The 13,190-nt window shown below is 39.3% G+C and overlaps 1 protein-coding gene across 2 annotated transcripts in view; it reads left to right on the top strand.

Annotated features, from left to right (window-relative positions):
• The first annotated feature begins 651 nt into the window (after positions 1-651).
• LOC107823340 (uncharacterized protein At1g32220, chloroplastic-like) overlaps positions 652-13,190 on the top strand; it is a 33,541-nt gene continuing 21,002 nt past the window's right edge. Inside the window, exons 1-5 of one of the 2 annotated variants that reach the window (XM_075253394.1) lie at positions 652-813; positions 2,460-2,622; positions 2,720-2,808; positions 5,626-5,681; positions 5,768-5,823. In XM_075253394.1, coding sequence (XP_075109495.1) covers positions 770-813; positions 2,460-2,622; positions 2,720-2,808; positions 5,626-5,681; positions 5,768-5,823 — 408 coding nt within the window. In that variant the 5' untranslated portion in view covers positions 652-769. The remainder of the gene's footprint in view (positions 814-2,459; positions 2,623-2,719; positions 2,809-5,625; positions 5,682-5,767; positions 5,824-13,190) is intronic. The other variant, XM_075253393.1, reaches the window with a different exon arrangement.

Here is a 13,190-nt window from a genome sequence, read left to right as displayed (position 1 = left end):
AAAGTTAAAGAACTTGAAATCCTTCAATGCGCCAACTTTCATCATTAAGCGCCGAAACGCTCCCGGGTCACCGAACACACGCCCAAGTCCAAAATCACCATACAAATCTATTGGGACCGTCAAATCCCGGTTCCGAGGTCGTTTACTCAAAACGTTGACTCAAATCAAACTTGGCCATTATGGGCCACTATTAAGGAACTAAGTGTTCCAATTTCAACCTGAACCCTTTCAAACACGAATCTACCATCCTCGCAAGTCATAAAACAGTAAAGACACATACGTGGAGTCTTAATTAGAGGAACGAACATCTAAAAAGTAAAATGACCGATTGGATTATTACAGTGTCCTTCCGTTAAGTGGACTAAATCTGCTCAACTTTTACAACTTTGAAGAAAGATATATGCTCACCTGTATATATAAATGATGAAAATGACTTTATCTCCGGACATAAAGGATAGTTTTGGTTATGAACTCATACTTTTAGCGAATAAATTGGCTCCAACCTTAAAATTTAGTTCAAGGCTTGTGGTGGAGTAATAAATACTGTTTTATCTTTGTATTATGAAATTATCCGCGGTAATAACTCCCTAGTGAAAAAGAAACTCAAAAGTCGGCTTCGGCACATATAAAGCCACATGTTCTACTTGCGTGCCGTTACATAAACCGTCCACGTAATTCTCTCCCTCTAACCTTTAAATATACATAGCAGCAGCAGCAGTACAGAAACAATTCGCAGCGCTTAGCAATTCAAACGAAAGGTGAACGGATCATGTCACGTTTAATCCAAGCTCGATTTTCTCTCTCCAGATTCTCGTGAGCTATTTTTAGCCCTAATTTTACATTTCATCTGTTTGAATTGGTCGAATGTGAAGTTTATTTTATTACACTAATCAGAAGCTAAATTTCTCGGCTGTTTTGTTAATTTTCTGCATTATTAATTGTTTATGTGTATTGTGAAATTGTGGATTTTGTTCTGTGCTATTCTTAATGTGTTCAATTTGGGATTTCTGTTCGAGCGTATGGGAAATGATGATCGTTATATTTATTGACATTTGTTTCTTATTCTTTAGTTAGATTAATTGAAGATGCAAGTCTTCGTTTGGACAATTTGTTATTATGTCTTTTTTATCAAGCAAAGAACAATTTCTTTAGGGGTCGTTTGATTTGTGAACAAGTTATACTTGGATTATAATGCGAGACTATAGTGTGGGATAAAATAATGATGCCATTATTTGGTAGACACTTGGCAGATGTTTAGTTCATTGGACTAAAAATGAGGTATACAGGATATCATATAAAACATTGTTTGATGTAAACTAGATAAACTTGGATAAACCTCTATTTCTAATTTTACCTTGACTTTCTTAAAAGACTTTGAGAGAAAAGCTTGGGAGAATGGCAATGTGTCATTTTGTTGTTTTTTTCCCGTGATATAATCCCGGGATTGTAATCCCACATAGAGTGCGGTATAAAAGTAATACCACAATTATGGTATAAACAATCCCAGGAGCAATCCCGGAATTAAAAGAATTCTACTGAACATAAGATAAAAGTAACATTTTTCCCCGGGTTGTAATCCCTTATCCTTGTAACCCAAACGACCCCAATATTCTCCTAGAGTTAGTTTGCAATGTTCTTTTCTTTGTTCTCCTGTTGTTAGTTTCTTGCAAAGTCAGATCGTTAGTATTTCTGAGGCAAAATGAAAAATATGGGAATGTGTAACAGTGGCTGTAATACATCATAAGGACTTTGAATTTTCAAATATAATGCGTCTTGGGCTGATCTCCAGGATTTTAATTGAGTTAACAAATATTTTGCCTGATAAGAGGTTTTAAATCTAAAAAGATGGAAGGAAGATTACTGTATGAGCAAATATTAAGCAAATGTGCTAAAACATTCGTATATATCGCCTGAGCATTTGGTAGATTCCCCTGTAGATTCTCTTATTGGTAATTAAATGCATTGGTTTTGGAAGTTTAAAAAAAAAGAATTCCATTTGTGCATTATATGCACAGCTGAAGCGATATTTTTCCTGCAAGATAACACAAATGCTATTAACAATAAAAAAAGACACCACAATATTGAAGGTGTAGTTGAAATATGGGACATGTTCTTGAGTTTCCAAGTTATTTATTGATAAATTAGACTACAACATCGGAAACAATTTATTTCTGTTGCAGATACAATTCTGAGTATCCCTTTACCTCCATATTATTCCTTGAACTTCTGTTTTAATATTTTCACTGGTCTTGATATTATTTTTGTTTAGATATCAGTAGACTATCTTTACACCTCGAGGATTGTGCATATGGTGATTTGACTTCTTTTCTCATTGTTTCTTTATTCTTAATTCTACTGGGAAACCGTTAATTTCTTTTGTTGTAAAAATGAGGTATAATTTCAATCATTGGGAGACAATATGTTTTTCTAGCTTTGCTGATTTACAATTTTTTAAACAGGAGTGTCGCCTCATCCAGAAATGTTCGGTTTTTGTCATCGGAATCCAATAAAACAGATGAGCCCTTTAAAGTTGAGAAAGCGACTGAGTCCAATAAAAGAGATGACTCCTTTAAAGTTGAGGAAGCAGAAACAGTAAATATGCCTCCACCCCCAACAGAGAAGGTGTTGACGTTTTAAAGTTTTATCAGGACTATACCGATGTCATATGTTATTGCTTGCACTTGCTCATTTGAAGTGACTCTTTAAACTTTCACTTCAGTTACTTGTGCTTGGTGGAAATGGATTTGTCGGCTCACATGTCTGCAAAGAAGCTCTGGATCGTGGTCTTACAGTTGCTAGTCTTAGCAGGTATTTTGCTTCACTTCCGCTGTGTCAGTTAGTTATGTATGTCTTCTACACTGGAGCATGAGCATTTCTCTAAGAACTGTCTTGTTGCATACTTCTAGGTTTCGCAGAGTTTGTCCCTTTTGTTTTGGTTAGCTCCAGCTGTGAAAGTGTGATTTGACAGACTATTAGTGAGCCTGTCATTTGAATATTATATTGAGTTTTCCATGGGCTCTTTCTTTTCCAATTGAGCATTTGCATATCTAAGATGACTTGACACATTACGTCTTGAACATCCGAAACTGCTATTTTACCAACTGGGAAGACACCTGAACTGCGCATTGCCCATGCTGGTTGAGCAGGATTGGCTCTTTGACTAGAGTAAAGGATATTGCCTTACAGGGAAAAGGGAAAACAAAATCATATTGGCATCCCACCTTCCCATAGTTCACATTGTTCAGATTAGTTTACCTTCTCCCTGCTTCCACGCATCTAAAGCATCTCCCTACCCTTTAAAGACCTAGATGAAAGAGATAAGGAAAAGGAAAACGTATTAAGAAAGACTGAAGAACATGAGAAGTTGCAATATGAACAAACAACAAAAGAAGAGTATGAAAACTTTGCAGTGTGAGATGAGTCTAGATATCTGAATTGTTTGCATTTAGGTACTGTCATTCTGTATAATCTCACCTCATCTTCATTCACTTATATTGCCAAAATTTATAGTATGTATTCAGTTTTATTTCTAATTTTCCTAAAATCTCTACTCTCTAGAGTGCTTCTCTATAGTTCAAGTTTTGCTTGACATCCTTGCTAGTTTCGACTAATATAATATTGTCTGCAAATAGTATACACTGTGGGACTCTATCTTGTATATTGTTAGATAGCTCATCCATAACTAGAGTAACAATGTAGGCGCTCAAAACAAATCCCTGGTGTAAACGAATAGAAGAATTTCTTTGTTTATCCTACCACTAATGTGGCTGTACCTTCATACTTACCCTTTTTATGAGATTCATATATTTGATATGAATTTAGTTCTTATGGAATCCTAACAAAAGCCTCCTTTTGATTCCCTTTCATATATTTTCCTCTAGGTCAATGAATATCATGTCTAGATCTATTTTCCGCTCCTTATAATTTTTATCTTTAGCAAGAATCATAGCATCAGATAGCAAGTAGTATTGCCAAAAACTCATCTAAGGCGCGCTTAATCCCTGAAGCTCAAAAAAGCTCAAGGAGGGCGCTTTGCCTCGCTTTAGTTGCGTTTTAGTGTAAGGCAAGGCACTAACGCGTGCGCCTCATTGCCTATGAGTTCTCTCCTGAATCAAGAGGCACTAAACAACAACTATAATCAGAAATAAGTGTATTAGCTGCTAAGGGAAACAATATGAATGAATTTGTTACTTTGTTCTTGAATTACATATAAATTTTAATTTATTTTCTTCATTGCGCCTTTTTTAACTAAAGCCCATACTTTAAGTCGCTTTTCACTTAAAGCCCAAATAGACCTAAAGCGCTTGTTAGAGCTTTTTGCCTTTAACAATACTTATAGCAAGCATAAATCTAAATTGGTTTCTGGCTCTAAATCTAAGCATTGTCATTATTTACCACGTTTTCATTGTATAGCTCAATAAGTTTGCTCCACTTGTTTGGCATCCTTCCACTTGCTAGTATAAAATTATATAGCTTGGTACGTTGCACTACTCCAATCTCTCTGAGTCACTAACAAATCTTTAGAAGGTAGATTCATCAAATGCAAGTTGCTTATGATCATTTAGAGGAAACAGTTTTGTCTATAATGCCTCTCAATATTAGGCACTAGGTTTTGTAGGTTCTTTTTCCTTCCCCTTTTTGTTTCCTTATGTCATTGAAAACGGATGCATATCATGAATTTTTTTTTAATTTTTTTTGAAGTTCATTGTGCATGACCGCTATATGTAATATAAATGTGCTTAAGATAGTTTCGGACTCAATCAAAGTGTGTGGGGCAATCTAAGAGTGTCCGGTTGTGTCTTCTATTATCTATCATATTCTTCTAAGGTCCCCTTGGCTGCTTCTCTAGTTGGCGGATTTTTATTAGGGTTCCTATCTGTAGGTCATGTGTCGACCTACAGATGCGTCGACATGTCGGTGCGAAACTATGGTGAGTGAAGGTGTTAAAGGGACGTGGTAGACCTAAAATCACATGGAAAGACTCGAAAGACCTACAACCTCTTGGAATCAATGCAGACTTAGCTATAGATAGAGCACAATCGAGGAGACGATCCATATAGATGATATCTACTAGTTGTGAATAAGTTTTATAGCATGTATGGCCAAGCTTCTAAAATCAACTTATTTTGCTAAGTGTTTTTTCTCAAAAGTACTTTTGGTGAGAAGCAGTTTATGTTGGCTAATTAATTTCAAAAGTACTTCTGAGCAGCAATTAGTATTTGGCCAAGCTTTTAAAAAGTGCTTCTAAGTGTATTTTTCTCAAAATGCTTTTCAGAAATGTGCTTTTGGGGGAAACCACTTTTTTCTGCTTCTCTAAAATTGTGTCTGCTTCTACTCAAAAACACTTTTTTTTTTCTTTTAAAAGCTTGACCAAACACTTCAACTTTGAAAAAAAAATACTTTTTTTTTTGAAAAAAGTGCTTTTGGCTTTGGAAAAGCTTTGGCCAAACGGGTTATTAATCTTGTTAGAGAACTTCTATCATTATTATTATTATTATTATTCGCTTTTATTGTATTTGATATGATGATGACATGAGTTGAGGTTAAATGGAGAAATAAGGATTCATATAAACGATCCCTACTTGTTTTTTGGGAATGAGGCGTAGTAGTTGTTTTGTTTTGTAGAACAGGAAGGTCATCCATACAAGATTCTTGGGCTAACAATATTATTTGGCATCAAGGTTTGGCTATTCTCATTGTGCAGCTACTTTTGCTCTCCTTTTGTATTGATTCTGATTGGCGTCTATGCATTTTCTCCTGCTGATAGGAAACCTACTTTCAACTGATTCATGGAAGGATGCACTCAAGGGAGTAACTTCTGTTGTATGTACTGCCTTTAACCCTGGATTTTACCATATTTGCTATCTGGAATCTTACTGTAGTTTAAAGCACACTGAAGCAGAAATGCTACTACCTATCTTTTGTTGTCTCTGTTTAACCCTGGATTTTACCATATTTGCTATCTGGAATCTTACTGGAGTTTAAAGCACACTGAAGCAGAAATGCTACTACCTATCTTTTGTTGTCTCTGTTTGTCTGTTCTTTTCGGGTGATAGAGGGGGTGGATCATTTGAAAGTTTCGGTGGTTTCTGGCAAGATTCTCTTCCTTATCTTAGTCAGTGACCCCGCCAAGAAAGTTGTTGACTGCGATTTTGAAGGCTATTTCCTTTTCTTAAAAAAAAAATAGTAGATTACTATTTGAAGGCTATTTCCATTTCTTAAAAATAAATAAATAGTAGGTTTAAATTTTTTACGAGATGCGTGGCTAAGTTGTGGTATTTCTAAAAAATCGTTTTTATGGAGAAAGATGCTAATCTGTGGTAATTTCTGAAGAATTTTTTTGGTGAAATATGCTAATCTGTTTCTTTTTATTTTAACCGGAAATCTTGAGAGTTTATGCTAAGAACAATTAAACCATGGCCAAAATCTACAGAAAACAAATAGCTTCCTTTTGGTAATTTAGGTCAGAATTAGCTTTCTTTTGGTAACTTGTGATGCGAGCAGGGATAGCGGAAGACTTTTAAGTTAGAAGATAGAAAGATAGGAGGATTGAATCCTTGAAAGAGATGAACCCAAAATTCAAGTATATGAAGTTGAATCCTTGTTCAATGCTCAAAGAAGCAATGAATCAAATATAAAAAAGAAGAAGAATCAGAGGTGTAGATAAATCAAAGTAGACAGCTTACCACTAAAGACATCCAAACTTTGGCTCAAAGTAGGATAAAAAAGCAAATTCCTACAGAGAACCTTACAAAGGTCTCCACAAGCCTCAAGGCTGTCAAATGGAATGTTCACTCAACTACAACGAGAAGGCAGCCGATCATGCCATCAAGAAACCTTTGACTTTGACTGTGACAACAACAACAATAACAAACCCAGTGTAATCCCACAAGTGGGGTCTGGGGAGGGTAGTGTGTACGCATACTTTACCCCTACCTTCAAGAAGGGAGAGAGGCTGTTTCCGGTAGACCCTCTGCTATGAAAGGTAAAAGGAAGGGCAACAACAAGCACACCAATTAGAAAACCGAAGCAAAAATACAAAACTAACACTAGGTACTGCAATCAGAAAGTTGAAACGAAAGCAACAATCACAGAAGTCCAGGAATACGAAAATACACAAATAACACTAAATCATGTACTAAAGCTACTGTTGTTACAGATAAGGACAATGCTCGGCTACCTATCCTAACCCTTTAGGTTTATTTTCAACCTCCGCACGTTCTTATCCATGGTCATGACACACCTCCTCACTGGTTCATCTGTGCATCTCCTCTTCACATGCCGGAACCATCTAAGTCTCGCCGTCCACCTTGTCCCGAATAACTTCATGACTAATTCTATTTAACCTGGTATGCCCGCACATCATCTCAACATCCTCATTTCAACCACCTTCGTCTTTTTGGGAGTTCTTGACTGGCCACACTTCGCCTCATACAACATAGTTGGTCTGACCACCACCCTATAGAACTTACCGTTAAGTTTTGGTTGCACGTTCTTATCACACAAAACACCGGATACAAGCCTTCATTTCATCCACTCCGGCCCAATACGGTGTGTAGCATCATCGTCGATTTCACCATTCCCTTGTATAATTGACCCAAGGTATTTAAAACGGTGTCTCACAGGGATGACTTGCGAATCAAGCCTCACGTCTTCATTCACTACCTGGTCCGCACCACTGAACTTGCACTCCAAGTATTTTGTCTTGGTCCTGCTCAACTTGAAACTCTTAAATTCCTGGGTCTGCCTCCAAATCTCTAACTTCTCGTTAACACTGCTTCGCGTCTCGTCAATCAGAACAATGTCATTTGCAAATAACATGCACCACGGCACCTCTCCTTGTATGTGGCACGTGAGTGCGTCGATCGCCAAGGCAAATAAAAATGGACTGAGGGCTAACCCTTGGTGCAACCCTATCTTAACTCGGAAGTGTTCTGAGTCCCCTCCCATGGTCCTCACTCGAGTCTTTAATAGCCCTAATGTATGCAACATAAACACCTCTAGCCTCCAAACATCTCCACAGAATCTCCCTTGGCGCTTTATCGTAAACCTTCTCTAAGTCGATATATGTAAATCCCTCTTCCTCTCCCTATACTGCTCTATCAACCTCCTAACAAGATGAATAGCTTCCGTAGTCGAACGTCCCAGCATAAATCCGAACTGGTTTTCAGAAACAATCACAATCCTCCTCCATCTCAGCTCCACCACCCTCTCCCAAACTTTCATAGTATGGCTTAGTAACTTGATGCCCTAGTAGTTGTTGCAACTTTGGATATCATCGTTGTTCTTATACAGCGGGACCATCGTACTCCATCTCCATTCTTCGGGCATCTGCTTCGTCCTAAAAATGACATTAAGTAACCCAGTGAGTCACTCCAAGCCCGCCCTACCTACGCTCTTCCAAAATTCCACCGGGATCTCATCTGGACCGGTCGCTCTACTCCTGCTCATCTTACGTATAGCCCCCTCAACTTCCTCGACTCTTATATGTATACCTACAATACCCAAAGTCCCGACGACTCACAGAGTGTTCTAAGTCACCTAGCTTAATACTCCTATCCCCCTTTTCGTTCAAGAGTTAATAGAAGTAAGTCCGACGAAAAAAATGACATTAAGTAACCCAGTGAGTCACTCCAAGCCCGCCCTACCTACACTCTTCCAAAATTCCACCGGGATCTCATCTGGACCAGTCGCTCTACTCCTGCTCATCTTACGTATAGCCCCCTCAACTTCCTCGACTCTTATATGTATACCTACAATACCCAAAGTCCCGACGACTCACAGAGTGTTCTAAGTCACCTAGCTCAATGCTCCTATCCCCCTTTTCGTTCAAGAGTTAATAGAAGTAAGTCCGACATCTTCATCGAATAAGTGCCTCATCCAACAACACTCTGCCTTCCTCGTCCTTGATGCACTTCGCTTGGTCCAGGTCACGGGCCTTCCTTTCTCGTCCATTGGCTAGCATGTACAACTTCTTATCCCCTCCTTTGCCTCTTCATATAGGCGTTTAAACGCGGCAGTCCTGGCCGCAGTAGTAACTGCTAACTTCGCTTCCTTCTTGGCCATCTTATACTGCTTCCTATTCGTCCTCTTCACCTCATCGTCGACGCTCTCCAGAAACTTCAGATATGCCGCTTTCTTGGCTTCCACTTTCCCCTGAACCTCAGTACTCCACCACCAATCCCTTCTGCGGCCACCAAATGAGCCCTTTGAGACCCCAATACTTCTTTAGCAGCCTCCCTAATGCAATTCGCAGTCGCGGTCCACATACCACTTGTGTCCCCACTACTCTTCCATGCTCGTGCTCTCATAGCCAGCAACTTATCTCCTAACTCTTGTGCTCTGTCTTTAGTCAAATCTCCCCACTTGATCCTAGGTAGACCAAACACAACCCTCTTTCTTCGCTTCCTCATGATCTCTAAGTCCATGACCAGAAGCCTATGCTGAGATGTAAGGTTCTCACTCGGGATGACCTTGCATTCTGCGCACAGACCTTTTTCAGACCTTTATCAGACCACTTCCTGAAGAGTAGATAATGAAGAGTAGATAATCAATATGAAGAGTAGATAATCAATCTGGGTTGTGGCCATCGAACTCTGAAAGGTGACCAAATGCTCCTCCTTCTTAGGGAAACTAGAGTTAGTTATCACTATATCAAAAGCCTTAGCAAAATTCAGCAGTGAAGTACCACCTCCGTTTCTAACTCCAAAACCGAAGCCGCCATGCACGTCATTGTAGCCCCCAGACGTCCCCCCTAATGTGGCCATGAAATCCCCTCATATGAAAATCTTCTCAGTGTGCGGAATACCACGCACAACCTTGTCTAAATCCTCCCAGAAACGCCTTTTGACCTCCTCGTCCAAGCCCACTTGAGGTTAATCACGTTTAAAGTAAAACACCCAACAACTAGTTTAATGCTCATCAGCCTGTTGTTCACCCTCCTAACGTCCATCACTAGCTCTTGAGATCCCTATCAACCAAGATACCTACCCTGTTCTTGCCCCCCATGCGCCCAGAGTACCATAGTTTAAACCCGTCTGTATTCCGTGCCTTATCTCTCACCCATCTAGTCTCCTGGAGACAAGCTATATTGATCTTCCTCCTATAGAGAATCTTCGCTAACTCTATAGACTTTCCCGTCAAAGTCCCTATGTTCTAAGACCCAACTCTCAACCTGGAGGCATCCTTACCACCCTTGCCCCCCAACCCCCTATCTCCTCGGAGGACCCTCCCGAGGACATGACCTTCCCCCGCCATTGTTTGGTACAACCACTATAATCTTATACACACTAAGCACGAACTACCACAGAAGTAGCGGAGAACTAAAAAACAGTGCAAGTAGTTCGAAACTAAAATGCACAAAAGTAGGGACACAACTAATGAACTAGGAATGATAGTCGCAGCAAGGTATGTGAGACCAAGTACCCTAAAGAATGCTAAAAGGTCCGTAGACAAATACAAATGAGCTAGACAGATTAACCACCATTAGAGGGAAACGACTATAAAGAGCACACTAGAGGCAAATCAATAGGTGACGGAATATCGAAAACGGAATGTAACAAAACAAGAACACATCAGGAACAAAGCAGCAAGTTTCAACAGAATATATTGAAAATAGAGTGCAACAAAACAAGAACACACTAGGAACAAAGCAACATGTCTCACATAGTTTAAGCAACAAAATATTTTATATATATATATATATTGGTATTTTAAGCAAATTGATGTGTATAGAAAGTACATATATTAAACGAATATAGTAATAGACTACATTGTAAATAAAAGTATTTTAAAACTTTGAAAAAAAAGAAAGAAGAAACATTTGTTAATTCTAGTTGTCTTCTTGTAGTAAGCTTGAAAAGTACGTATTACAACTATCGAAGGCATCATATGTGTGAGGTCATTGTCTTTCCCATTCATAGATGAAAATGTTGGTTTATGTTTAGTTAACAATGACATGCTGAAAATGTTGGTTTATGTTTAGTCAACAATGACATGCCAATTGGAAGAGTTGGTGGAAAGAGTTGGTGTGGATGCTAGGAGGAAGCTTCCTCCTTTGATGTCACCCATGACATCAAGAGGAGGTAGTTTGATGTCACCAATGACATCAAGAGGAGGTCTTTACCTCTATAAATAGATGCACTCCTTCACTTGTAGAAATCATCCCAAAATAATACAATACATTGTAGTGAGTAGAGAGTTAAGAGAGAAATTCTCTTAAGTGTAATTGGGAAATCTCCCCTTCCTTTGTTAATATTAAAAGGGCAATTGTTCTCTGGTGGACGTAGGATTATTTTGATCCGAACCACGTTAAATCTTGTGTTCTTTCTTTTACGTTTCCGCTAACAATTGGTATCAGAGCGACAGGATTCTTTAACGATCCAAGGAGAAAGAACAAGCAAATATGAGTTCCATGAAGTTTGAAATTGATAGATTCACTGGACGCAACAACTTCAATATCTGGAAGATCCAGATGATGGCGTTACTGCGGAGGGAAGGTTCAATCCATGCTATTGACGGAAAGTATCCTACGGATATATCAGCTCCCGACAAGGAGAAGATTGAAGGGGATGCATTGAGTGCAATCCAACTATCCCTTGCACCTAACGTGCTTTGTGAAGTGAGTACGGGTACCGAAGAGACGGCCAAACAGTTGTGGGAAAAGCTAGAAGGGCTATACCAAGACCGATCAGTGACAACAAGAATGTTGTTACAACGGCGTCTTCACACATTTAAGATGGGGTCAGGTACTTCGTTACAAGATCATTTAGATGCGTTTAATAAACTTGTCATGGACTTACAGATTGCAGGAATTAAAAGGGAGGAGGAGACGCTTGCATGTGCTTTGCTATTTTCATTGATTTCAGGATATCGTGATATTGAGAATTCAATGATGTATAGCAAGGAGCCTATCAAGCTTGAGCAAGTGCGGCAAACACTTAACTCTAGTGATGTGCGGAGGCACATTGAAGGAGATAGAGATGACCAGGCAAGTGGCCTCTCAGGGAAAGACCAAATTAAAGCACAGATCAAAGTCTCGTGTGAACAAGAAGAATACAGAGTGTTGGGGTTGTGGCAAGAAGGGGCACTTTGAACGAGATTGCCCAATGTCAAAGTCCAAGGAAAAGGCGAGTGCATCTACAGTTGAACAGGTACATAATTTTGATAATGATTATGTACTAACAACATCGTGTAATAATAATAGTAGTTATGAAAACAAATGGGTGTTAGACTCTGCTTGTACTCTGCATATGACGTTCCGAAAAGACTGGTTTAGCAGCTACGAGAAAAGTGGAGGAACCGTAGTAATGGGCAATAATGCAACTTGTGCAATAGTTGGCATTGGCTCAGTTCGGGTTCGCTGCCATGATGGAATCGTGAGGACTATTACACAAGTCCGTCATGTTCCTGATCTGAAGAAGAATTTGATCTCCTTGGGTACTCTGGATGAACAAGGCTACAAGTACATGAGCGAAGCAGGAACTATGAAGGTGACTAAAGGTTCTTTAGTCATGCTGAAAGGCAAGCTGGAGAACGGCCTTTACACATTGGCCGGAAGCACCATTGTTGGCTCTGCAAATGCATCTACAGTGCAGTTATCTAATGATGACAAGGCAAGACTATGGCACATGAGACTGGGTCATATGAGCGCACGTGGACGGGAGATGTTGAGCAATCGTAAACTTTTGGAAGGTGAGAAGATCAGCACGCTTGACTTCTGTGAGCACTGCGTTCTAGGGAAGCAGAAGAAGGTCAGCTTCAGCACTGGCAAACACAAGACAAGAGGAGTGCTAGACTACATCCATTCAGATTTATGAGGTCCTTCTAAACTTCCATCGAAGGGCGGAAAGAGGCATCTTCTCATTTTTATTGATGATTTCTCACGAAAGGTTTGAGTGTATTTTTTGAAGGCAAAAAGTGATGCTTTTGAAGCATTTAAAGAGTGGAAGATTTTGGTTGAAAATCAAATGGAGCGGAAAATCAAGTATCTTCGCACAGACAATGGCTTGGAGTTTTGCAATGAAGAGTTTAATGAATTCTGCAAGGTTCATGGGATCTCAAGACATAGGACTGTCAGGCATACCCCACAGCAGAATGGAGTTGCCGAGAGAATGAACAGAACTCTTCTTGAAAAGGCTCGTTGTATGCTCCTACAAGCCAAAATGTCCAAAGTATTTTGGGCTGAAGCA

Source organism: Nicotiana tabacum, chromosome 5 (genome assembly GCF_000715075.1).
Source record: "Nicotiana tabacum cultivar K326 chromosome 5, ASM71507v2, whole genome shotgun sequence".
In the NCBI taxonomy this organism is placed as follows: domain Eukaryota; kingdom Viridiplantae; phylum Streptophyta; class Magnoliopsida; order Solanales; family Solanaceae; genus Nicotiana; species Nicotiana tabacum.
Note: the sequence above shows the minus strand (reverse complement) of the source record. Positions and strands in the feature narration are given on the sequence as shown.